The 27,918-nt window shown below is 29.9% G+C and overlaps 1 protein-coding gene across 3 annotated transcripts; it reads right to left on the reverse strand.

Moving 5' to 3' along the window:
* Nucleotides 1-6,336: 6,336 nt before the first annotated feature.
* Nucleotides 6,337-21,794, reverse strand: LOC124532346 (cytochrome b5-related protein-like). Of its 3 annotated transcripts, none has more exons than XM_047107232.1 (7): nt 21,638-21,794; nt 15,319-15,540; nt 10,895-11,307; nt 9,317-9,505; nt 8,798-9,022; nt 7,768-8,047; nt 6,337-7,542 (listed from the first exon to the last, which is right to left on the reverse strand). In XM_047107232.1, the coding sequence occupies exons 2-7, from the start codon at nt 15,532-15,534 to the stop codon at nt 7,528-7,530; spliced, it is 1,338 nt and encodes a 445-aa protein (XP_046963188.1). In that variant the 5' UTR covers nt 15,535-15,540; nt 21,638-21,794; the 3' UTR covers nt 6,337-7,527. The 3 variants fall into 3 exon arrangements, with proteins under 3 accessions (XP_046963188.1, XP_046963186.1, XP_046963187.1); XM_047107230.1 differs by having other exon boundaries at nt 7,764-8,047; XM_047107231.1 differs by having other exon boundaries at nt 7,764-8,047; nt 21,634-21,769.
* Nucleotides 21,795-27,918: the final 6,124 nt, after the last annotated feature.

The raw sequence follows: 27,918 nt of genomic DNA on the forward strand, positions 1-27,918 counted from the left end.
AAGGCCTCCTCTTCCATTAAGGAGAGGGTTTGGAACATATTCCACCACGCTGTTCCAATGCGGGTTGGTGGAATGCACATGTGGCAGAATTTCGATGAAATTAGACACATGCAGGTTTCTTCACGATGTTTTCCTTCACGCCGAGCACGAGATGAATTATGAACACAAATTAAGCACATATAGTGCTTGCCTGGGCTTGAACTCAAAATCATCGGTTAAGATGCACGCGTTCTAACCACTGGGCCATCTCAGCTTCCAATCGGGCATCTCACCTCCAACTGGGCCATCTCAGCTCGAGGAGCTTCCTCTTTCCTTCAGAGGAAAAAATGATTTAAAAAATAATGACACCAGGTTTGTTTAAATCAATTCTTTTTGTTGTTATTGTGTAGTTCAATACTTTCAAGTTAAGTTCCAATACCCAACAATGACTTTCAATGTTACCCTATGTAGCTGTGACAGGCTACATTAACGAGTCTGTGTTCCGACGTCAGATAAATAAACATAAAATAATATTTAAATTTCTAAGTGAATAGTGTGAACTTAATTAAAATAATACGCAGATAAAACTAAAATACGAGAACAAGTCCACTAGACCTCAAAGCTTATGCATATTGCTGGTGTTTAGTGAATGTTCGACAAACTGTGAGAGTGTTTGTAAAAGCAGGGCTTCTAAACGTGTGTTGTAAAGTTTTTAACTGCCTATTTTAAAGTTATCGTAATGGGCTCTACAGTTACCAGATTTATTCTGTACTAGTGGGTTGCCTGCGAAACTTCGCGTTAATTCAACAGATTTTTAGGAATTCCTTAAAACATTACAGGTTTTGTTTTGATTTAATTTAATTGTAAACTGACAATGTCTATTCGCACGTTTTACATTTTTTTACAAAGCCTGATCTCTACCAGCCAGTAACTTGGTTTTGGTCTCCAAAATTATTTGTAATTAAATTGCAATCAAGAATCCTCCTTAATTTTTTGTGCAGTTACGGCTAGAGCTCTTCAAATTAAGACCATAAATTAATATTTTTACATGTAGCTATCGGCCCAAAATCACTGGGTCTCACATGATTAATATATAAGACATATGATTCAAATATGAATATATGTTTCTTAAAATTTTCATTAATTTAGTGTGGACACACTAAATATCAATTTATAAGCGATTAAGTATACGTACGTTTTTAATAAAAACTTGCAGTTTTAATTCTAAACCAAAATAAACTGTCCACAATTTTACGCATTTCTTTAATCTAAGAATAATTCAGAGTTGCCAGTTAAGAAGAGCTTGTTATTAAATATTCTTATAATTATACAGCCGTGTAAGTTATTCGGCTGAATTCGCTGACGAAAACAAATTAAATTATATTATTGAACGAAGTACTATATTCCCAGCCAATAAATACATGACACATTATTTACTTCCAGACATTTATATTTACTATACTACTATACTAATCAAAACATTGGCTAAGACTATGGTTGCAACCCTCTGTTTTAGAAGCACTGAGTTACAGGACGCTCAATCGATTCTTAGAATAATTGATTGATCAACTGTGTGTATTGATTAACTATTAATTATTGAGTGTCTAAAGCTACCAAAGGACAACGCCTATTTGTGACATCGCTAGTAAATAAGTTGTGACATAACATAATTTCACAACCAATATCATTTAATAACAATCTAATGTACATACATATACAATGTAGCTACGAAATCAAGGTGTTTTAAGACAAAATACAAAAAAACAATCAAATACAGAAATGAAAATATATCTCATATATATATTTATTACAAAGTTTTTTTTTTATTACCTTTTAATTAAGATTTAAATAATTTTCATATTAGGTTAATTGTTTTCTTTTAGTGCATACTGTGTTCTTCTTTAATTAATTGTGACACTTAGAATATAATTTTACTTTTTTTATGGTATAGATTGGCGGACGAACATATGGGCCACCTGATGGTAAGTGTTCACCATCACCCATAGACAATGACGCTGTAAGAAATATTAACTATTCCTTACATCGCCAATATGCCACCAACCTTGGGAATTGAGATGTTATGTACGTTTGAATTTAACAAAACAAAATTATTGTAGGCTAAGTTACTCCTCATTGATCTCCGTCAGTGAAAGTCTCGTCAAAATCGGTCCAGTCGTTCCAGATCTTAGCCGGAACAAACAGACAGATAGACAGACAAAAATGGTAAAAAATGTTATTTTGGTATATGTACCGTGTATGTGTGTGTACATATGCATTGAGCAAAAAGCAAACAGACACTCCAATTTTAATATATGTATAGATTTATGATGCTATTAATGCGTATATTATTATAATAACAAAATTATTTTTTGCATATTACTCAGGTTTATCATCTTGACCCATTTTACCGAACCTGAGCAATTTGGGTAGCAAAGAATTTTGTATAGAATATCCATTGATAATGATTATAGCATACTTACACTTAAAAAAATCATGTACATAATTATATCATAATATATTTAAATTGTTGTAATTAATTTTTATGATCTCCTTTAATAAATTTACTGTCTACGTTACACAAGGTGTCAGCGAGTTGAAATTATTAGACAGTTTTAATAAGGGTTGTTCACATAAATATGTTAATTGTTCTTTGTATACCCTATATATATTACCCTTTCAATTTGAAACAGAACAATTAAAGTATTTATCACTTCGTTGAATGGTTTAATTAATATATTATTCGTCAAGTAACGATTATATGTTTTCTTCTTGAAAATACAAAATGTCGTAATTATGTGTTCGTTACGATGTGATTGATGAAATTAATCTCAATATTTATTGAAACATAAAACTTCAAATTATGTTTCTCCCTTTTGACATATTATTCTCTTTAGTTTTTTTGTTAATATACGTCGTTGGACGGGAAAATGGCCTACCTGACTTACCGTCAGGTACCGTCAGGTACCTGACGTACCGTCAGTATTTATGTTGTCACCATCATTTCGTAGACAGTGGCATTGTAAGAAATATTAACCATACTTTATCTCGCCAATGCGCCTCCAACTTTGGTAACTAAGATGTAATGTCCCTTGTGTAGTTACACTGTTCACTTACCCTCCAAACCAAAACACAGCGGTAGAGTATCTCGGTGGATGGTACACACCCATATGGGCTTGCAAAAAGCCCAGTAAGTGAATTTAATTGTTTTTTATATAATTTGATGGGTAATTTTTTAGTACTTCATTAGTTAAATATGTATTAGGATAATTATATGCGTAACTTACTATCAATATACTTTTATCATTGACTGAAAGGGTTTGAATTCTTGCTTGTATTATATTCTTGATATAATAGAACTCCAGATAAGGGTATGACAGCGGTTTTCATAGTGTCATTTTGGTGACTTTTAGCCGTAATTTCGGGGTTTTCTAGCAAAGTAAAGTGAACCCGTGAAAGCAATTTACGCTACCGTGGCTTCTAAACAACAATATTAAAGCTATTCGATAAAGGGTTTGACGTATCGTTTGGAGTGTTATTTCGGATGTTGGGTATTGACTGAGATTCTGTATTATTATTTAACGTGATTCAACAAAATCTCCTACTCCGTGGCATATTGCGGCATGTGATTCCGGCCTGCCATTCTCCTTAGTCTCCTTTAAAATAGACGAAGAGAAGTCAGTTATTTCAAGATAGTAGCATATCTTATTTTTTCTCGATTTTTTTTCAAACTATTTTGTTTATGCAGTATTAGATATCATAAATGATTGTATTTAAGGCTTATATATAAATAACTAAAAATATAATAAAATCAAAATAACAGAGGCAAAGTGCACAGCGACCAACGTATTACTGATTACCTCCCTCTCATATTTCTATGAGGTGGATATCTACGGAAGTACACGACCTACATGATCAGGCGTGAAACCTGGTGATCTAATTTATGGTATATATTAGGGTCCGATAATTTAACTGCCTGTTATTGTAATCGATCCGAGATACCGGATCTGCAGCCGTACAATTTAGCCACTACACCAACGAAACAAATTACTTGTTTAATATATCGAGATAATAACAGGGTTTATAATATTAAGCTGATTTACGTACGGAAGCAATTTTTACGTAGATATTAAACTTATGCAGTGTTTTTAGTATTCTCGGCTACATTAAAGAAAGCATTACCTAACTTAAAAAGTACCTTTTTGTTCGAGAAATTCCTTTAAAAATCTTTACCATTGATCATATACTTGATAAATAATTTTCAATTGTTTGTTAAATAAATTTTGATTTGTTCAACATCTAATGTAATCATTTAATAATTCCGGTTTCCAGATTTGGACGGGTAGGTTTTAAATAAAAGGTTGATATTGAAGCAAAACATTTTAAATGATAAAATTTTGGGTCTGGAAAATTTGGATATGCAGCTCATCAATGTTTCATAATAATTAAATAAATGGTTTATACAAATATTCATTTTTATTTATATTTAAGCAGATAGTATACTTATAAAAATTGTTCAATTTGCTATACCGATAAATATTTGTAGGCGTATTTACTGGCGTTAGACACTGCGAAAAGCGGTCCTTTTGTGACATAAAGAGATTCAGGACATTATGCAGCATCGCGGTGCTACGTCATTATGTATTACAAACGTGATCAACACGGATGCTCTTTACGCTTTTGTGCATTCGAAACAAATATTTTCTACTTAGGCACATTTTGTCTTAATACGACTCGGTTAAGACCAAATTATGACAGTTTCAAATAAAAATATTTGTATCATGTTAAAATTTAAAAAGCAATGAAGACAAATTTATAAATTGTAAAGTTTAAAAATATTGCTCTTCATATTTTTTTAAATAAAAACATAAGAATTAAGATAAAACTTTTACCGTCATTCATTAAACGAAAAACTTAAAAAATCCCAACATAATAAATATTAGCAGGTAAAATAACAGAAGTTAAATTAAATATATAGCAGATAAAATGTTGCTACCTGAACAATTTAGACGCTGGGCCTAATTTATGTTGTGGTGAAGTGATGAGAATGAATGTCAAAGGATTGCGGACTGCGGCAAGCCATTTTCCCTTTGTACAACGATAATGTTACAGATTTTGACGGTCAAACGTCATTACAGAATACGCAGCCTCATTAAAAGGCGAGGTGTATACAAATTAGTTAAACTCTTTACTATGTATTATATATTAAGCATAGGTACTTTGTTCTAACTCGTATAAGCATTACTTTAACGAAAAAATTTGTACTACTAAATCAAAATTAAATAATCATTTAATAACGATTATAATTTTAATGCCTCAGTTAGTGCGCTCGTTATAACACCGACAGATGAGACAATGATTGTAAACTTTTGTATTTAAAAATTGCGGTATAAGTACATATGTGACTCAAAAAATTTACGAAATTTCCGAATGCTGTATCATAAGTGGATTTTTTGATCAGCTTGTTTCTCTAAATTGTTTCTACCGAGCTGAACGTTATGACTTTGTAAATTAACCAATAAATATTAGAGGTGATGTTAGTAAAACGAGTTGTTTCTCTCTCACATATCTTCTTTTTATTAACATTCCAATCATTTTACTCTCTTTAGCATCTGGCCTATAAGTAGGTATATACCTACTATTTTCGTTAAAATTTTAACATCCTTATTCATAGTATAAAACAAAGTCACTTACTGCTATCTGTCTCCATGTACTCTACTCGTATGAATAAAATTACGCAACGGATTTGGATGCGGTATTTTTTATAGATAGATAGATTCGATGATATATGGTAAAGAAGCATTGATAATATTATAAGTTTCTAATGTGATGTCGTAATTTCTTTTGTAGTATATTTGTCATCAGATTTTACGCGTGCGAAGCTGGGGCGGGTCACTAGTGAATTAATAAAATGCTAAAACAAATAACCTCGATAGCTTTGCTAACGGTACACACAGGCGTCATTTGATGCCATTTGACGCTTCATTCCAAAACGTCCTATCCTAACAGTATTTGGAACATGATTGCTTTCTAAACATCAAATGGACAGTCAGAATTGTCTGCTTGATTTAACGCTACGTTTTATGTCATTAGTACATATCAATTATTTGCTTTTAAATTTGACGACTTCACATACATTACTCTGATCCCAATGCTAAATCACTTTTGTTATGGAAAATCAGATGTAACGACTTTACCACAAACAAATAGACCCGAGACAACATAGAAAACTACATCGCCTCGGCCGAGAATCGAACCCGGAACCTCGGAGAGGCGTGCCCATAAAAACTGACCGGTATACACACTACTCGATCCCGGAGGTCGTAAAATTAACAGGTAGTATTGAATAAAACAAAGTAATACAATAAATAAATTTATTATAACTAAACCCACAGCCATTGTTAAGAAAAATCTTAATTCTCGAATTATAATAGTCCAAGTTTATTGAAACATTTAAATTAATCTACCGTTTTTTAATATATAAATGATAAATAACTTCTTTAGTAGAATATTTATTTAGAAAATTCTTATTTAAATATCTTATTTACCCGTACATTTTCAAGTTTCATAAGAACTTAATAGTTTCCTCATAGTACAATCACATCACAACTTTATGCAGAGAAACTTCAGCCGCAAAATAAAATATATTCGCCGCCATAAGAAAAATAGTGAAAGGAATTGATATTTGTATTGTTAAATTTACATATTATAATATTAAAAAAAAACTGTCTTTATCATTTTGAAAAACAACAACATTTAAAATAACAATACGTTTAAATAAAATGAAATTTGAAAAACATATCGTCAAAACATTTGAACAATTTCAATAAAAATGACAGTTCTAAAATTTTAACAATTCTATATCGATCAGTGTTTGTGTCAGAAGTTCACAGTTATATTGGCGACCTATATTCTGTGCACAACAAACATATGAATGCGAAAAATATTAAAATACTTTTCTAAGGCACGAACGCCGGTCAATGTCCTTCACTCAATTTTAAAATGCTTACTATTATTTGTGTTGACGAGTCGCGTCACGCAAACGTTTGCTTAAAACTAGAAAAAGTAGTGTAGGGCAATCTAAATTAAACATAACGTGTTTTTAACAATTTGAAGTTATTCTACCGTTTAATAACACTTTAGTTAGTTGAGTCAGCTATTTAGCATTATTCTATTCATGTTTGTGAAATTTAATTTTATAGTTCTATTGACGATTTGATAAATCTTTCTTACAGCACTAATGTTTATGAATGATGCTGATTATCATAGTCCATTTGGGAATCCGGGTCCTTTTTATATTTGCGCAATATAACTCTTACTTATGTCTATTAAAATTGATATTATAACATTTAACATACAAATTTTCGATACTTTTTTTCTTAGAAAGTTTATTGAGAACATTTTATAAAAGCGAATACGTATGTTGTCCTGCTAAATACACATGTGTAGACCGGTCACAGTTGTGAAACATAAAATCATTATAATATACAAATTAACTAGCATTAATGAGGATATCTTCATTAAGTCGTTAAATATTATGAATCTCACCATTTACATTGATTGTTTCTGAAATCAGAAATAAATTAAATTATTGTCAATTAAGTACATAATTATTTTTATTAATGGTATCTTTCGAGTTAAAATTTTAAATTACCACAAAAATAATTTTTCGACAAATTATTAAACAAGTTCTATTCTAATATATGCATACTCATTATAATTGAACGTTGGTAGATAATTTATCTATGATCTTTAATAAAAGCACTAAATCCTTTTTTCATTAAAACTTACTTTTTCTCTAAAATTTAACGGTCTCTTTCTGATTAATTGCTTGCTGTGACTTATCAAAGCATTATATAACGTTGTCATACGAAGTTGAGTTTCGAATTTCTCGCAATGTTTCAATAGGGTTGGGTATAGATATTTCAGTTCCGCGTGGTCGAGTGTTGGGAATAGGTGATGTAGCCCGTGATCGCCAAAGCGAGTGAGTACTTTAAAGTGGTCGCCCGCATAGTCGACCCTCTCAACTATCGTATCCAGTTGATGAATGCCCCAATCAATAAACTCCTCCCTGAAAATATGGACAGTGATATATTAGGTCGTATATTTTAAGTTATCGAAACTGAAGTAGGTACTCTATACTTTTTGTCGAATAAATATATAAACAACTGATATTTTATATTATTTTAAATTCCTTTTCAGTGTTTCTGGTTTTCAGTGTTTTTTTGGTTTAACAACAATAATAGGCGCCAATGAGAAATAAGCCTGTGATTGTTACTTCAATCCTACATTTAATTTGCATTAATATTACTGATTACATGACTGTCCATTTTAGGCTGATCATATATTTTATATTCGACCCTCTTTCATTTTTCCAGTTTCATTGATAAAAAAAAATGTTTTAAGTTAGGAGCTTTTTATATTAGTCTATAATAATGGTACGATTAAATAATTATACTTGAGTGTGTATCAACAGCAGCCTGTAAATTTCCTATTGCTGGCCTCCTCTCCATTTGAGGAGAAGGTTTTGAAACATATTCCATCACGCTGTTCCAATGCGGGTTGCCAGAATACACATGTGGCAGATTTTCGAACGAATTAGACGCATACAGGTTTCCTAACGATGTTTTCCTTCACGGCCCAGCACGAGATGAATTATTAACACAAACAAAGCACATTAATGTTGAGTGGTGCTTGCCTGGATTCGAACCCGCAATCATCGGTAAAGATGCACGCGTTCTACACAAGGCCATTTCGGCTCAGTAAGTGTGCTTACTAGATACAAATTATAAATAACTAATGATTTTGGTATCATATTTACCTAGGCACATCTCCTTCAAAGAAGTTAGTATGAGCATGATGCCCAGCAGTTAGTCCAACGATCATAAAGACCAGACTGGATATCATGATGGTCGCCAGCCACACAATAATAGTCCATGGCAGGAATAGTCCACTGATCCACCACATCCACACCGGTATCACAAATGGTATTCCATTTTCCCATGATAATTTTTTACCATCAATACGTAGCACGCCACATGCTATCCTAAAATATAAATTAATTTGTTTACGTTAACAGTAAAGAATGATTATTCCTTTAAATTTTTATTTGTCTTTATGAAGATTGATTATTTTAAATCTTATCAAAAAAATTTATCATTTGTAATTTTATCAAAAACATGTTATCCGAAAAAAATCTTTTATAGCATCAATTTATTGCTAAATGCAAAAATATAACACATACAAGAATGCTTTTATTAATTCATAGATGATAATAGTATTTGATACTCAAAAAATTGTTTTATATATAGAATGATTTCAAAGTTAAAAATATACTTACTCTTTCACCATACATCCTAATGACGTAAACAAAAATATAACAGGATAGAAGAATGCTCCCATCTGTGCAATGATAGGTTTGTCTGGTCGTGGTAAGTATTGTAAAAATGGTTCTAACATGCTCAATTCAAGGTCATTGGCGGTGTTCGTATGGAGATGGTGCGACATCGCGTGCGATACACGCCACTCACTGAAATATCAAAGAAAAACAAGGCATCGTGTGTAATATGTAATCTTCAGATAATAAAAATGTTATGTTTTTGACACGAATTTAGAATTAATTATCACAAACAATTAATTCTAGATTCGCGTCTAGAGGCTTATTGTGATACGCCGTTTTGATAATTGTATCCTATAATTTTTATAATAATTACGGTCAATGTCGTATATCACATTCTGACATTTCACTTGTTTAGACTTGTGTTCTGTGGTGAGTTTCGAGGTTTAGGTAACAGAATAGCCTAATTGAACTTTGAACTAGTCGCCTAGGAAACGATATAAAATCAAAATACATGAGTTATAAATATTATTAAATTAACCGTTAAGGAACCTCCTCTTCGGGATGTAAACCCTATCAATATAAGTCACATGGTAGTTACTGCTATTTACTTATTTACCAAATTAACTATGTAAATGCGATTAGATAATTTTTGTCTGTATGAAAATTAATAAGAACCAAATCAAAGCTTGTTTATCATCTATAGAATCGTTTAGTCATATTTATTAAAGTTTTGTTATTTGTTTATAAATTTGCTGATAGTCAAAGTTAAAATATATCTGTCGTATCTTACAAAACAAACTATTTGTGACATTATAAACATTATGCTATGCACAGGGATCGTATTTGTTTTCATTTTCGTGTCTCAAACCTGCCTATAATCCATATATTACTTATAAAGACGAATGCTCATGCCTTTTGGGAGTTCTATTAATAGCATGTAGGCGTATCGTGGGTACCATAAAGTGACTAATAATACTCGTAATATTCCCCGGTAATAAGCAATGTAAACCCTTACAAATGCTCCATGAAAACATATTCAACTTGGTATTTACAACTGAATTTTATTGGAGTTTTGTTAAAACCTTTTTCGTGGAAAAACGTTATTGAAAACGTTTAAAAAAGATTGACATATATATGAGTTAATTCTTTACATGCTCAGTATATTTTTTTTTAAAAAAGTAAATTATATTTATTGATAAAAATAAACAAATTACTCTCTGTTTATTCAATTAGTAGCTTTTTATCAGAAGATTGTTTGATTACCAACAGCATATTTAATAATACAAATAATAAAAAAATAGGAAGGTTTCTATCAGTTTAATTTTGAAATATATTCGATGTAATGTTTATTATGTTTTTTTTAGGTCATTGATGTGATTAAACCGCAATGCAACCCCTATGTCGGCTAATATATTAGTGTGGGACGAGATGTTATTCTGAATAAACTAATGACACTTTTCTTTGCAAACATCTAACATCAGGGGTGTGAGGTCTGCGCAAGGATACTGACGAATATCGGTAACGCTCAATTGAGCAAGATCTCTTAACATAGCAATTTTATTATATTATTTGACTTACGCGTATGAAAATCCACTAATGTTGTACAGATACATTCGCCAACTATCCGCTCTGTGGAAATAGTTGTGGGCGGAAACGGTAAGGGAACTCAATAATACGCTAAGCATCAGTGTAGAAGCAGCCCCGTATATTAAACTCTTTGTCCAAATCCAGCAACAAAGTGGACTCGAAATCAAAAAACATATTAAAAGCAAATCAGTAACATTATCACTTTTCTTCCTAATGTCCTTTGGCAATGTTTTTAGTTTATTAGCTACTTTTGTTTTCAAAGTCTTATAAAATCCATCTTCTTTGAAAGTAAAAGGTGAGTTCCGGGGGTTGCTTGCTTTCTTAATAAAATATTTTGGCAACAAAGCTTCAGCTACTCCGCTATTTATGTGGTGTGTTTCAAAGGCTTCCGTTATATCCGTTCCCTGAAATAAAACGCAGGAATATAATTTTGTTTTTTTTTATATAAAATCTACTAATTACGATGGTAGCCTGTCAGTGGAGGGACCACCCACTGATGAAATATTCTATCACCAAACAGCAATACTTAGTATTATTTTGATACGTATTGGAGAAAGGATGAGTCGGTGTACTGGCGCTAGACATAAACGTCTGAACTCCCAAGGTTGATGGCTAAAGAATGGTTAATATATTTAAGGCAATGTAGCGTTGTTTGATAAAAGATCTTCCCAAACAAATAAACGACTATTTCTTAATGAACTGTGATGAATTGGTACACGTCAATCATTGTTTAAAATTTAAATGTTAACACGTGAAGTTAAAATTATTACACCAAGTTTCCCACTTCGTAAAGTCAATACATCCTTCCCAGGCAGAGTATTCCATTTTTGAATAAGATTCCACATGTATTATTTATTTTACATAGATATAATTACATGTTAAAAAAGAAAAAAATACAATACAAGACATATATGAGAATGTACGTTTCCATAAATTGAATACTATTTACTGTGAGTTGACTATTTCTTTCATAGAACAAAATATGTATATAATTACTTTTTAATAACGCGTTACGTGGACTATAATTGTTGATATGAAGGCAAATTATATTTTGTATTAATTGTAGTAGTAGGTATGTAGTAATTGTATCTTTGAAACTTCTAGGAACTTACATAAAAATAGACACAAAATTTCAGAGAAATCCATACAAATTTAAATACAGATATTACACAAACCTAATGATAAATTATTGTTAAAATTCCCGTTGAACATTAATATTAAAAAAAACAAGTATTTTTAAATTACAAGCAAGATAATTTATTTCTAGAAAAAAACATTATGCAATTGTACTTTGTACGTCGATAGACTGTTATTTAGTTAATTATTTATAAACGAGTCGTTTTAGATGTCTTGTCTATTTATTCCTATCTCCGTAGATTACAGGAAAGCTAAGTAAATTATTCTTTTTTTAAATATGTATGTATATTCACGTAAATATTTCCTTGAATTTTTTTTATAGTTTTCAATGTTGTAACAGCCCCGCGATTTGAATCAAGGTCCTCCTGGCACCATTGTGTGAATGACGAACGAGACAACTAACTTAATATTTAATTTTTATTTCAAGCAATAAGTAAATGTAATACTTTTATTTATTGATTTATTAATTTATCTTGAATTTGTACTTTTCAGTTTGAACAAAATTGATATACAGACGTTTTTTACATCGTATATGTAAATTAATGATGATAAACTAATGCAGCTCAAGAGTAAACAAGTTGTTAAAGTAATTTTCATTCCACCTTTATATAAATTGGTCAATGCTGTTTTATAATGTATACATGATTTAAAAGGCTAACTAGATTCTTAGTACTAGTCGCAGTAAGCTTAAGTATACAACGCTAGGATTACTACCATCAAGTTATGGCTTTAATAATTGCATGTTTATTTTTAATTACATCACAAAGTATAATTCATTGAAATATTTTTACAAATTATATGCTCTGATGAATTTCTAAGTAAAGCTATAATGCTATGTATATTGTATATACTCGTATGTTTCAGGGTAATCGTAAAAAATCGGATCATTACGAAAATTCTAGAACTATTGCAAAGCTACGGATAATTGAAATCTAAGAAAGGTTTTATAATAATTCGAGCACTTTTTATCATCACTGCAAAAAAAAATTTTTTTTCTCTATTTCATACGTCTTTTTTAGTTTTTACGAAACCGTATAAGTGTTTAAATACGATTTTGGCGCATTCGAAATATTTTTTATTTTAGTCTAATAAAGATATAATTCACATCATTATTTCAAAATAAGTGTGCCAAATTTGCACAAATGGCTAAATATGAAATTGCAAAATTCGGCGTTGTTACATAAATGTACAGGTAAGGTAGTTATTCATACGGAACTCGTCTAAACGAAGCAAATGAGTCGAAACTTGAGCAATTTATTAGCAGTTATTTCCACCAGAAGATTTCACGATTCACCTTTTGGCGCCGTAATCAGATCCACTCGATGGTATCAAATGATCGTACCCTATCCGCAGCAAAGATCAAATCAATACGACGACAATTAGATTAAAACTGGCTTTTAGATTTGGTTATATTTTACTTTTGCAAGTTGAGTAAATCGTAAAAAAAGTAAGTCCTGATTTTCTTACCGGTTTTAGAATCCATGTTTCGAACTGGTCATACTGCTATACATTTAATAGACATTCTTGTTATTTGACGACAACAAATGCTTGCAAGGATTTGTCACTTACATTAAGTATAAGTCATCTATTAAAGTTTTTATCAAATTTATCCTTAACTTTTAGTTCATTAAATAATAACTTATATAATACTTGAGTATATCTCCAAATTATTAAAAGTTTTTTCATTTAAAATATCGAAAATACTTTCGCAGTATTTTTTGGACTTTGGCATTATTAAAGATTTTATCATTATTTGAAGGAATCAGTATTTACCGTACTCTCTCGATAAAAAATGTAATTTTTATATAAAATTGTACCAGAAGCAATTCAATTAAAAATATAAGTTGTTTTATATAGTTAGTTTTTATAATTTTAAAAAAAATATCTTAATTTATTTTTGTCCGAATTATACAATTATACATTATGCAGTTACGCTCTACTAATAAAATATCTTACCGGCGTTTTGTTACGATATGAAAGGTTAAAGGAATACGTCACAAGGACAAACATTACACAGCTAAGTAATTTGCAACAATTGAGTTGATTTAGAAAATAGTTTGGTTTGATATAATATAAGAGTTAAAATAGAGTTTAATTATCTTTTATCAATATTGATATAAACAATGTCTGTATTCAAAAAATAAGACAAAAACTATACTGTTACAAATATAATTAAGAAGTAGTTAGGTATATATTGAAGAATAAAGAAGAAGCATTGTCAAATAGCCTATTGAACATAGGCTATTTGACAATGCGAAAAATAAATTGTGAATTATTGTAATCAGTGTATATTATGAGTTTAAAAATAGTTATTTACTAATGAAACTTGAAAATAATACTTAATTTATTCAAAAATCAATAAATGAAATGCATTTTTTTCAAACGTTTGTCACGTGACACAAAAACGCTCCTGATTTTTCTTATGATGAAGTTCCTTTTCTTAAATATGGAATTTTTAATATGATGTTTTTCGGGAAATATGAACTAGAGATAAAAAAATCTACTTTTACTGTGTTCCTTAACCTCTACTAAATAATATAAAATGGATTTTAAAAACAAGTCAAATAGTCTATTTTATATTATTAATTATAGTCTCGGCTTTACTGGTCATGTACAATAATACTACAGATTTGTAAAACAAAAGGCAAATAGAGTGCTTCAGAAAAGCGAATACATCCAGCAAAAAGTGCGGCCTCTTTATTTTTATTAATTATTAACAAATCGTTAAATACTATTTAACCGGAAATTGTATTTGATTTTCTTGGTTCGTAAAATGCTCACTCCATCTTCCTTTTTAAAACTTTATATAATACTAAACCTACAAATTTGATTTTAGTTAGTTCATTGTTTTTTGAGGCTGATAAAAAAATCTACTAATTTATTAATAAGTAACGTATTAACATCATGTTTAATGTTTATTCAATAAAAAACAACTGGATTGAACTTGGGCTAACCTTACAAAGGCTATACGATGACCTTAGAGACACGAAATGAATTTATGACAGGCAAACGAATTCACGCAAAACGTAAATAAATGCCATACGATTTTTGTTTCTGAAGAAAATGTTTTTTTTTTTTTAAGTACATCGTATTATATATTATTAAATAGCACAGGGGACAAACAACATTCATCTTTATCATTAACAAAGTCAAAGAAAAACATTTTGTTTTTTTTTTCTATTTTTTTCTGATTGAAGCATAAACATATTTCTGATTAAAAAAATATTTTGTCGTTTCTAGTCTGTACCAAAAAATGTCAAATCTATTTGGAAAAATACCTTAGTAAATTCCAGCCACTGTGAGCCACCAGGATGAGAGTTAATAAAATCTGTCAAATCGTAAATGTCATCATGAATCCGCCAAAGTCCTTCGGCGCCATCTTGAATTTGTTTTGCCGTTATCCATTGCTGAGGAGTTTTGGGTAAAACATCTCGGAACAACGGATATTTTAATTTGGGAAAGCTGACTTGTCGCTTATCCGGATCTGGCACCATTTTCTCCTAAAAAAAAAACAAATTTAATATTCGTATTACTTGAATGTTCGTGAATTCATGAACCATATTATGCGTATACCTTATAATTTTATAATACTATTTTTAACTTTGACTTTAGAAAATGTAATTACTTATTCTTATACCTCATTTCAATCGATTCGTTATAAAAGATTTTAGCGGCTCGATTTATTACAAAAAATAAAATAATAAAATTTTGTAGAAGAAGTAGTTTAAGTAATTTAGCGTTCTTTATGTTTTCTATAAATTTTTGTGTTGTACTTAATTAAAAGTTAAAAATAGAAAGCTTTAATTTTACGTCGATTTAATATTAAAACTACAACGGTATTGATTTTTGTCGGAAAGAAAAATGTTTTTACAAATAATAATTTTGAAAACTAATAATTTACAATCCAACGCGTCATATCAGCTCGACGCGCGATTTAATAACTAAGTCGACTATTTTTTACTTACTCGATAACTTGATTTACTAGAATAGTTTTAAATAAAGTATTAACTATTAATGATATTAATAAACATGTGTTTCAAAGGTTTTGAGCAAATTAAGTTATGGTTGCTATTTCTGACAAATGAAATATAATATTAGGAATAATTAGAAATACACTTAATATAGGTATTATTGACACGACCTGCTTGGTTCCAGGAACTCATAATTGGTACTCTGAATTTGTACTGCAGGAAGTGTCAGTAGACATAAGGCATAATGACATATAATTTATTTATATGTATTTTTATGTTTTTCGTGGTACCGTACTCGCTAAAAGCGAGCATTTTTTGCATTACCATTTGAAATTACTGTTGAATAATTTCAATTTACCTGTTTTTACAGTAAAGTTTGCTTCATAATATTTACTTTTGTCAACCTCCATTTCCCTAACCTCAACCTCCTTACAGAAGAAAAAAAATAAAGAATCGAAACGCTACTTTATTCGTTCCTCTTGAGCTTGATGTAATTTATGCCGAAGCGAAAATGATTAATGTTGAAAAGTAGTGTTATTTATGTACGATAAATACATAAGCATGTTATATTGTTAATTAATTATCATTGAATACTAGAAGAAACATCATATTTTTCACTTGGTATGTTAACAATTTATATATAAATATTGAAAATTAATTAACGAATTGGTGACGTCACTCGAAGGTCAATAATATAGGTTTTGATGTACCGAGAGACGTTTTATTATTGGCTTTTAAGGGGACTACAGGAGCTAATTGCCCTTGAGAATCACGCGCACACACTTACACTAACGACAAAAACGGCATGTCCCCCCGCGCACTACGCTTAGCGAGGCGGCGAGGCTACGCCTGAATATTCCAATAGATGGCGCCGAACCGCCGCGCGCCGCGCCGAGCGAAAGCGAAGCGAAGTCAATTCTATCAATTCTATCAATCATAGATTTCATAAAAATAGACAGGACAACAGAATTGTTTTAATTTCTGTGTGTCATTTAAAAAATTATGATAAAATTAAACTGAATTAATTAAACTTAAATTATTATTATTTTATGTACAAAAAATAGTTAATTTAAACATTTTTTTCTTTAATTTTTACTGTATCAATTCAATTAGTTGTAATACTAAATATTAAATCGTACCTATTTTTAAATTTTGTAAGTTTGTTAAGCGATTTATTAAATAAAATTGGAACTGTTCGTAATTTGTACATTGACAAAAAGCGTAGAGTTTGTTCGTTTTACTACTATCGGTACACAAAGAAAAAAAATTAAGTTAAAAAAGTCAGCATCCAAAAGTTACTATAAAAATAATATCGTCAAGTCGGTTTAGTAGAATTATTGGTTAACTCGGTCAATCACAGTGGGTTTAGTCATAAATCTCATAAAAATAGTTTGGATATTAGAATTGTTTGTATTGTTTTTGACTGATATTTGAAATAAAACTGATTCAATTAAATTCAAATATTTTTATTTATTTTTGGTTTAACAAAAAAAGAAATAAATTTCGTTTCAATTTTTTTATTAAAATATTTTTTTTTAATTATACGTTCGTCGTCGTTCGTTATTAAAATATCTTGGATACTTGCAATCAATATTTCACCCACTTTCACTGAAGCTACGAGCTGAAATTTTTCAATTGATACTATTTCCAATCTTTAAAAAATATTGAATTACGTATATGACACTTCTAAATATTTTAGTTCTTTGGTTCACAATAATTACATATTTCAAGATGGCCCTGTGGGTAGAACGCGCGCATCTTATTGCGGGTTCAAACCCAAGCACCACTAAATATTCATGTGATGTGCTAATTTGTATTTATTTATTTTTTTATTATTAAATTTCATCCATACATAACTATATTTCCAATTATAAACAAAATTGATAAAATTAAACTCTAACGTAATAGAAATAGCTTCCGTGTTATTTTTTTTCGATTTTCTTAATTTTGAAAAAATAAATGCATAGTTGTTAGGAATTAAATTTTAATAATTATAAAATATATATATATTTTTAAATATAGTCCTTTAAAAATAATAAAATTTTAGTTCAGAGTGCGGGGATCGAACCCGCACATTCTTCTTGGACTTGCTTGCATTGACCAAATACTCCATGGTGACTGTAAGAAATATGTCGAAAAATCTGATTCTATGCGAACTAATTGCATTGTTTTTAATAAATGTTTCCAATAATCATTATTTATAAAATATATATATATATGTTTACTAATTAAATACTCTTACCTTTTCATATTATCTTTCATATGTTCGGCTTTTTAATTTAATGAACGTTTTTTTAGTTTTCTTCACAGATTGCACTTTATTTCCCATGTTTACAAAATTAAACTTTATAAAAAATAACTTAACAAAAAAATAAATGGCTAACTACAACTAAACTATTTTATTTAATGTATTTATTTACATAAAAGAATAATATTCGACAATTAATTTACAATTAAAATTACACAAAAATAAAATCTACGAGATTTTATTCGCAACGATGCGGTGAAAAGAGCGACACGTCTGTATAGCAACAGGCCTCGGCCGGCAGTGTCTGTACGAGGCGCTCACGCACACATGCTTACGCATTTTGGTCGAAAATAAGAAAATCTGATTTAAAAAAAATCTATTGATTTTACTAAATAATTAAGATAATAAATTTTTAGTATATTGTTTGTAGAATAATCTGACAAAAGACCAAAATTATTGAAGGTATATAAGTGTAGTTAAAAAACAAAAAAAGACTTTTTTAGAGGTAACTTTGCGATTTTTTTCTATCGTACCAAATTAATTACATCATGTTTTCAACACAATTAATAACTAGCATCTATCCTGAAGACTAACATATATTTTTTTCATTTGATTTATTGCATTGGATTATATACTTTTTGGCATTTTAAAACTTGCATTTAGCTCATGTAGTCCCCTTAAAACAAACAATAAGGAAATTCTTAGGAGTCACTGTATTATGAAAAATAATATTTACGCATTATTCAATCAATCGATCAAAATAAACTTTATTCAAGTAGGCTTTTACAGGCAATTTTGAATCGTCATATAACAATTAAGTGAAGCTACCACCGGTTCGGAAAGTAGATTCTACCGAGAAGAACCGGTAAGAATATCAGTAGTTGCTCTTTTTCAACATTTAAAAAATACAGTCATATTAGTTAAAAAATACAGTCATATTACAATGATATATGTATGCAATGTATCCTGCCTGGAAGTCAACAGGTATTAATTCCACGCTTTTTTATAATCTACAAAATCTTGTGTCGAATAATATGCCTTTTTTTACCAATGTATTTTTTACAAACGATTTGAATTTACGAACCGACGGAGTTAAAAATGTCTGTATTGAATTTAGAAATGTCTAAAACAAAAGTTTGATATAAATGTTATATTTTTAATAATGTAAGATAAAACTTGATAATAACTGTTTATAAGGAGTTTATTTTGAAACCATAAACTATTATGTAAAATTCTATTTTATCCGGTCCATTAGCTATAAGAAATATAACATGAATATTGTTTAATAATGAATAAATTGTATCTAATATAGAGATTATTCGCATCCCTTATCCATTTCCAACCAATTACTCAAAATATATTACTATTAGTGTATTTTACTATAAATCACTATCAATATGAACATAGTTTTTCCATAATATGTTTTTTATATCTTCAGCTAAACTTGTCTGCCTTCGATTTTATCATCAATCATATTGATGGTAATATTTTTTTCTTTACTAATCGCAAATTCAATATTAATTGCTATATTAAAAATTAACCATCTACATAGGTATTAATTTTAAGCTATTTTATATTAAAAGTTTTAGCTTAATGGAATCGATGTTTATATCCTCGTATAAACATTTTAAATTTAATGTAATATCAATGTTATCGTGTGATTATAAGCCAGTCACTCTCTTACTCTTGCATTCGCCGTGGTTTAATTAGATGACTTGTCTGATCTATCTTTAATTAGTTTTATAACAATCAAAACCACTTTACATTGGTTCAAATAATTACAGTCGAATATTAGATGGCTGTTTCAAAAAACTATAAAGGAATATCATTATAGAATATTACATTAATGTTTACAAAAATCAGATTTATAATTTATATGAAAGATAGTTTTATTGTACGAAGCTAAGATATTTATTCATGGAAAAATACGATATTAAGCTATAATTAGTGTCGAGCCAAGCGGCCTATCCACCCGTGACGTGTAACAAATACATCTTAAGGTACAGTGCGATTCTGTAAGAATTACATCGTATGTTACTTGTGAAATTCAACAACTGATTTACAGTGTTATGCCATTTTTATATACGTGTATCCCATAATTTTTTGTAGTAAAATTGACACATAAACGTTTACTTTATTTTCAGTTCTTTTAAGTTCTATCATTTTACAGCTTTGTTCTGCGGTGAGTTTTAGAATAGCCCTACTGATAGAAATTTCAGAGTGAAATTTTGTATTTTTATTTAAAATCAATTTTCACTATAAGAAACGCTTAAAATAATAAAATATATTACCAATTTTAAGTAAATTAATTGCTTTATTATAATTGGTAGGTATTAATACTGTGCGATATAAATTAAAATAAACTAAGGACTTTTCTCGTTCTTTAATCCTAAATTGAAATAATGTGCCTATATAATAATATAGGATTGATAATTTTTCTATTATCTTTCACACGATTCGATTCGATAAATCAATTCTTGTGTGTCTCTTTTGGTTAAGCCAACGTTAGTCATGGCAGAACCCCCTTCCAGAAAACTCATTTTAAGTACGAATTATTTTTATTATGTATTATCAAAATGGTATCATAATACAACGTAATGTAAAGGAAGGAAATGGACTGATTTATAGATGAAGTTTAACGGTGATTCCTGCGTATTGTGCGTGTTTATGTTTTGACTCAGTACTATTAATTTTGTATAAAACATCATCAACATATTGAGGCTGGACTGATATTAAAATATACCGTATTATATAGACACAGAATAAACGACGTTCCTACAAACTTTTTTCTTATTTAAACTTGGTAAATCTAAAAGTACTTAATACTAACTTTGTTTATATACATACACAGTAACACTTTTTCATATCACATTCAGTTATAAAAGAATCTTAATTAAAAAGCTAACGCCTTTTCGATGTTTTTGCTTATATTTTTTTTGTTAATAGCTGTAGTTTGTTATTATTATGTCAACTACACACGACCGCATTTTTTACGTTTGGCATGTTTTTTAAAAACAGGCTTGGGCATGTATGTATGGTATATACTGTAGCTGCGGCACTTCTTATGGTCAAATTAAGCACCATAACGGAATGGGTCGAAGAACACAAAGCACCGGTTAAATTCAACTATAGTTAACAATGTTTCATTATTCAAAATTAATTTAATTTCATACAACGACTTATGCATTGACCGACAAGGACATCGACCGCTTATCTATGGAATTGAAAATTGATATATTTGTAATTGATCGAATTTACACTATGTAAGTGCAGCGTACAAGTGATTAAAAAAACACTGAAGAAAAAAATTGTTTATTTTAAATTAGAGCATTAATATTGTTTTTTATAATTAATTTAATAATGATAACACATACATACTTTTTACGTAATTGAGGAACAATGATTGCTACTTCCTTTGCACTGTTTTTTCACTACGATAAATTATTTGTTATCACCAATTTGATATGAAATCGACCGATCCACGTCGATGCTTGGCCGTGACTGGTTAAAGTGGTTAAAAACATGCGCTTGCGATTCACTTTTGTTGTTCCGTCAATAATGTTGTGATACACTTATTGTAAGTACTTTTTGCTTATTTTAAAATATTCGTTCTTTTGTTAAGAAGCTTGTGTTAGCAAGTGAGTGAGTAAATGACAAAGCATCCCAGTTAGCATGATTGGCGAGTAAAGCTTGGTGATGGTGATTTCTTACCATCAACCCGTTTGCTCATGTATCTTTAGTATAAATAAATAAAATTAAAAATATAATATTTTACGAGGATTTTCGACTTTCTCGTAAAACAATTTTATTATTTTAAAGCTGAATCGAAATATTTTGATTTTTCCATATGTTTATGGCGTATTTTTAGAGTATGTGTGTGTCTGTTTTCGTTGTGAATAAGTTTAAAATGAAGCGAAGCGCTAAACGATCAATCACTCTAGATTTAGTTCTTAATTATTTAAAATAAATGCAGCATCAAAATTAATTAAATTATGTCTGGTGTTACGTTGTAAAGTGGGCAGTCCATTTGCAACTTAAAACAGATTTTATACACATTTTATGCTCATTAAGTTTTTTAAGCACTGTAGTAGAGCATGCGGTAGAGTGCATATGTTTCAGGTTCGAATGTCATGAAATATTTTGTTCTACGTTATCGTGTAGTGTAAAAAAAAAAACGATTCTTTTAAATTTAATTTAAGGCGATTTCATTAAACACACAAAATATACATTTCATCCTCTGAAATAACGATCTGGCGATTGAAGGCTTTTGTCTTAAAAATACTATTTCTTTCGTCATTAGTATTTTTTTCATTACTATAAGTTAGAAGGTCATGCGGAAAATAATGAGACTTAGAATTATTAATTTATTAACAATTCAAATGTGACTAATTTATCTCTATAAAATTTAATACATCAAAATACCTTACACTTCTTACAAAACCTGTTTACCATTCAAGCAACTGCGGAAAAAATTCAAGTACAACGTACCTTTGTTAAATCCTCATGAATCGAGCGTACATGCACATACGTCATGTTTTTTGTATAAATGTTTTGATAACAAAACTTTTTTTATAAATAAAGGAAATTTAAGTACCCATTACATGGCCAATGCGCTCTTAACCTTGGCAACTAAATGTTCCGTCCCTTGTGCCTGTTACACTGGCTGTCTGGCTCACTCATTACACTCACATACTAAGTATTGCTAGTTTTATTATATTAGTTTATTTGGCTGTAAAATATGTTATGTAGGTTACATAACATATTTTACAGCCAAATAAATCTAGGTGGGCTTTTACGAAGTACAAGTAAAATTAAATTAAAAATAATAAATTAATATCGAGGTTGATACATTTGAAATCTAAATTCAATCAAGTCTTATATTAATTGAGGTAGTTTTTAAGTGAGTCAAATTAAGTCGAGGTCCGGAAAATTATACCTAATTTTTTGTCTATATGATATGATCTATATCGAATTATGTATGACGTGCAATCCAAGCAAATAAATAAATATAATAAATAATTAATTGAGTCCTGATGTTTATGTAATTTCAAAGATTTTATTTCAGTGAAAAGCATTGTCAGAATATTGTGATGTGTTGTAAAAATAAATTAATGCATTGTTTTTGTCTTCTAACCGAGAAGATAATTTTGACGTTATTTCTATAAGTGATTAAAAGGAAGACGTTCAATAAATTATATACATATATTTATAAATTATTGACATGTGTACAATTTTATTCTCAATAGTGGAAATAGAACCCAAGCTGACTGGAAGCTGATCCGTGCTGAGTAGAATGCCGATTATCCGAATCGGTCCGAAGCCTAATATACAATTAAAACCAAGTAATTTTTAATCTTTGTATCTAGTCTTAGAACTGTTTTTGTTAAACTTAATAAAGTTTATTCTTTGTCACAGTTCTTTATCTTTAATATCAAACTATGTCTGATTATCCGAATCGACGCCGGTACCAGTTTATTCGGATAATCGGCGTTTTACTGCAATTTAAAAAGTCAACATCTTGGTCATATTATTCGCTATTTTTCGTTATTGTAAGTACTCATTCTATATTACTAAAATCCTCTATGTATATTTACAGAATATAACAATAAATATAAGCAGTATATCAATATAGATGTAGATTAACCAGATAAAAAACTAATTACATGATCAGCTCTCGGACTACGAAATTATAAGAATATTAGACATTGAGATTAACGGAACGGCAACGTCGCATACATTGACCTTCAGTGTTTAGACACTGTTTTTGTGAGACAAAGTGCTGAATAAAATAATTAGTAATATTACATTATTCGATTGATTGTTTAAATTCAAGTTTATATATAAATTATTCATAATTAGTTTTTCAAGCGACGTCAATTTAATAAAATGACTTGTCAGTTACTCGATGTAAGAAAGTCAAATAAATAAATTACCTGAAAATGATTTGAAATTTGCCAATTCTTTTACAATGAACATTTTACATGTAAAATGTCATTGTCATTTGCTTATAAAATTATAAAAAAAACGTTACTTAAAAATAACTAATGCTTTTATTTTAATTTAATTTGAAAAATGACAAATACTTAAACGGAACTACAAATAGTATGTTAAAAAATCATCAAAAATGCTAAAAGTATATAGATTTCACACTCAGGGTCAAATTATATTGCCCTCAGACTTTACATAATCCATATTCATATAGTAATTTAGTAGCACGTTAATAACGTTTACTAAAGTAATAAGTAATTCATTGTTTTTTAGTCCGATATTTGTACGACCGTCTGGGTGAGTTTTGATTTATATGCCTATACAAAGTGGTTGGTTTATTAATAAGTCATATACTTATCAGCTAAAATATGCCAGATTCTTGGGTATTAACCCCGGGTCTGGTTTATAAAAAACACTTACTTTTAAGTACAAAAATTAAGTATCGGCCCGGAGTTTTTTGAAGTGTTTACACCGGGAGTGCAAATACTGCCTACCTCGGAAAGCACGTAAAATTGGTCGCCTGAATTGATTGCAATCGAGTCGTTTACCATCCCATCGAGTTATACGCTTGAGAGAATAATTGATGTGTGCAAAGTCTCGTTTACAATAATAAAACACAAATAAAACAATAATTAAAGAAGTTTAAATTATAAAAACTAGACGACAAGTTTTTATTTTTATTTTTTTTTTTTTTTTTTTTATGGTATAGGTTGGCAGACGAGCATATGGGCCACGTGAGTGGTCACCATAACCCATAGACAATGACGCTGTAAGAAATATTAACTATTCCTTACATCGTCAATGTGCCACCAACCTTGGGAACTAAGATGTTATTTCCCTTGTGCCTGTAGTTGCACTGGCTCACTCACACAAGTAATAGCATTAAAGGATGTACCAGCACTATTGTATTTTCTAACTGATACCATCGTCTGGTAGATAATGTCAGGTAGTTTCTTTCATCTAGTTGATTATTATTTAAAATTTTCTTCTTTTAGCAAAGGTAAATTTACATATTTACTTTTATTATACGTTATTTTAAACATAATGAAATATTTTTTTAGGTCGTAATTATCGAATTATAATTTTTACGAGAATCTATATAACAATGAGCCTGAAAGTCTTAGCTTTTTGTATTTTGTTATCGAGTGAATATTTTTTTTAAAAAATATGCGGTATGACTGATATATTTCATTAAATATTATATATTTCAGCTACGTTGCCATTCAATAGAAAATTCTTTAGTATAATAATATACCTACTACACGTTTGCTTTATAACTATTTAAAATAAAAATAAACCTCATGGAATGAATATTACGTGTTAATTCGATGAGTCGCTATAGTGTCAGTTAAAAAAAAAAATGAATACCGACTTTGTACGTCAAGAAGTGCTTAGGTTTACCTTTTACCTTCCATACACGCTTTATATGTCTGTTAGTTAAGGAGTAGGTGTATATTAAAATAAATGTATGTCACGACTTATCAATTAGTTTCCTAAAGTCTGAAGGGTAAGCTAAATTTAATTCGAAAATATTGTCATTGTAAGTCTGACGAATATCATCATCATCTTAATATATAAAAATCTAGTGTCACAATGTATGTTCCCAGTGAACTCTTCACCAACTCAACCGATATTGATGAAATTTGGCATTTATGTGTAATTTGGTCCAACTTAAGAGATAGGATAGTTTTCATTTCGATTAATGGCCTCAATGATTTATAAATAACAATAAACTGATTATCAAAGTTGATTGTTGTTATTAATTGTAAGTTACGAAAATTTCGAACAGATGGCGCCTCACATAGGATTTTTTACAGAAATCTGTCAGACCGTTTATCATTAACTTATCATAGATGGCGCTACCGTTGAATTTTAGATTTCATTTTCCACTACACGTGGTGCTGGCCATTTTTTGATCGATACTCTCTGTGACATCGCTTTTTCTGGATCATTTTTCATTTTATTTTCATTTGTTGTATATTATTTTGGATATCTATATAGCTACTAATTTACAGTTACATAATGCAGTGAAATATAAGAACAACAAAATAATAGTACAAGGAATTTATTCACATAAAATTTTCAGTAAAATGCCACCAAAAAAATCTAACCTCAACAATGCCCGTAGCAAAAAAGCTCGACAACGGCGTCTTGAAAGAGCTCACGAATCAGTCGAACAAAGAGCAGAAAGAAATGAAGCTCAAAGAATTCGCATAGCTGATATTCGTGCGCATGAATCAAGAGAACAGCGTGATAATCGTCTCCAAGAATATTTATCGAGAACAAGAGCTGCACGTGGATAACACATAGATTCATTGAGACAACGAGACCGAGAAAGGCAGCGAACCAGTCGTGCATTAACACGTGAATCATTTGTTCGTCTTGGGTTTAATTATGCACCAGACATTAATTACTCAGCTGATCCCAAAGTTACTATCGGTGCGATGAACAAAATATGCAAACATTGTCAGGCGTTAAAATTTCGGAATGAATCACCTGGCATGTGTTGTGCCTCAGGGAAAGTTGTATTATTACCACTCCCTACTCCGCCTGAACCTTTGAAATCTCTTCTTTCTGGCATTTCAAATGATTCAAAATTATTTTTGCGTAAGACACGAAAGTTTAATTCTTGCTTTCAAATGACATCATTTGGAGCATCAAAAATTTGCGATCTCTCAACTGATGGTCGTAATTTTGAAACAACATTTAAAATACAAGGACAAGTGTACCATAAAATAGGGTCATTGATGCCAATGCCAAATGAAGATCCAAAATTTCTCCAAATCTATTTTATGGGCAGTTGTGAAGAATGTGTGACAACGCGATGCCAGTATAATTTTATTGAACAAGCAGAAGAGAGATCAATTGTAGTATCGTTAGAAATTTTTTTGGAGAACCGGGGTCGGCATTAGAAATTCGCATCCCGAATTTGATGATAGAAGGGGTTGTTTCTTAAAGGGGTTGTTCCCCTCTCTCGAAATTTACCACTCCCAACCCGCGGAAACCCATAGTTTTTTTTTAATGTGCGTTTAAAGTTACGTGTAACGGATCGATATTTTACATTATAATTAACCTTAAATCATTATTTTTATGTTTATTAGCTTTTTTCTGTATTATATTTTAACAAATACGATATTAATTTATAGTAAAAAAAAACGTGTAAAAATTTAATTTAATTTTGTAGTGAAGTGATTCTTTTGTAAAGAAAATAATAATCACCCAGAATATTTTACGAACATGATAATAGAATACAATATAACATAAAATATAAAAAAGATCCATTTATCGCATTATTAAATGTAGTCAAGTATATATATAGAGAAATGGTTCTTATAAATTTCTAAAATATACCTATTGTTGTTTCTATTTTTCACCCAAAATTAACAGCTGTAAGGGGCACAGGAGTGGCGAAGCCACTCCGGCAACAAAAATAGTAGATAGTTATAGTAGCTAAGGATAGGTTAGGTTAGGTTAGATTTTATGACCAAACGCTGCGCAAGCCGAGCGAGCGAAGCGAGCGTGCCGCGGCAGCGGCCGGCGCAGCGCCAGAAATCACATTGTATAATGTATATGTACCAGTGTTGGGCAAATTTTAATTGCAAGAACAATTAAAGATTAACAATTAATTAATTGTTAATTGTTACTAATACAGTTAACAATTAATCAATTGT

Source organism: Vanessa cardui, chromosome 9, assembly GCF_905220365.1.
Source record: "Vanessa cardui chromosome 9, ilVanCard2.1, whole genome shotgun sequence".
In the NCBI taxonomy this organism is placed as follows: Eukaryota; Metazoa; Arthropoda; class Insecta; order Lepidoptera; family Nymphalidae; genus Vanessa; species Vanessa cardui.

Bases quoted from the DNA above. Each gene is read 5' to 3' on its own strand.
- LOC124532346 (XM_047107230.1), bottom strand. From the start codon at position 15,534: ATGGTGCCAGATCCGGATAAGCGACAAGTCAGCTTTCCCAAATTAAAA. The intron at 11,308-15,318 runs GTATTTTTCCAA...GTTTTATTTCAG, and splicing joins AGTGGCTGGAATTTACTAAG to GGAACGGATATAACGGAAGC. The intron at 7,543-7,763 runs GTTTTAATGAAA...TTCTGATTTCAG, and splicing joins AAATTTTAGAGAAAAAGTAA to AAACAATCAATGTAAATGGT.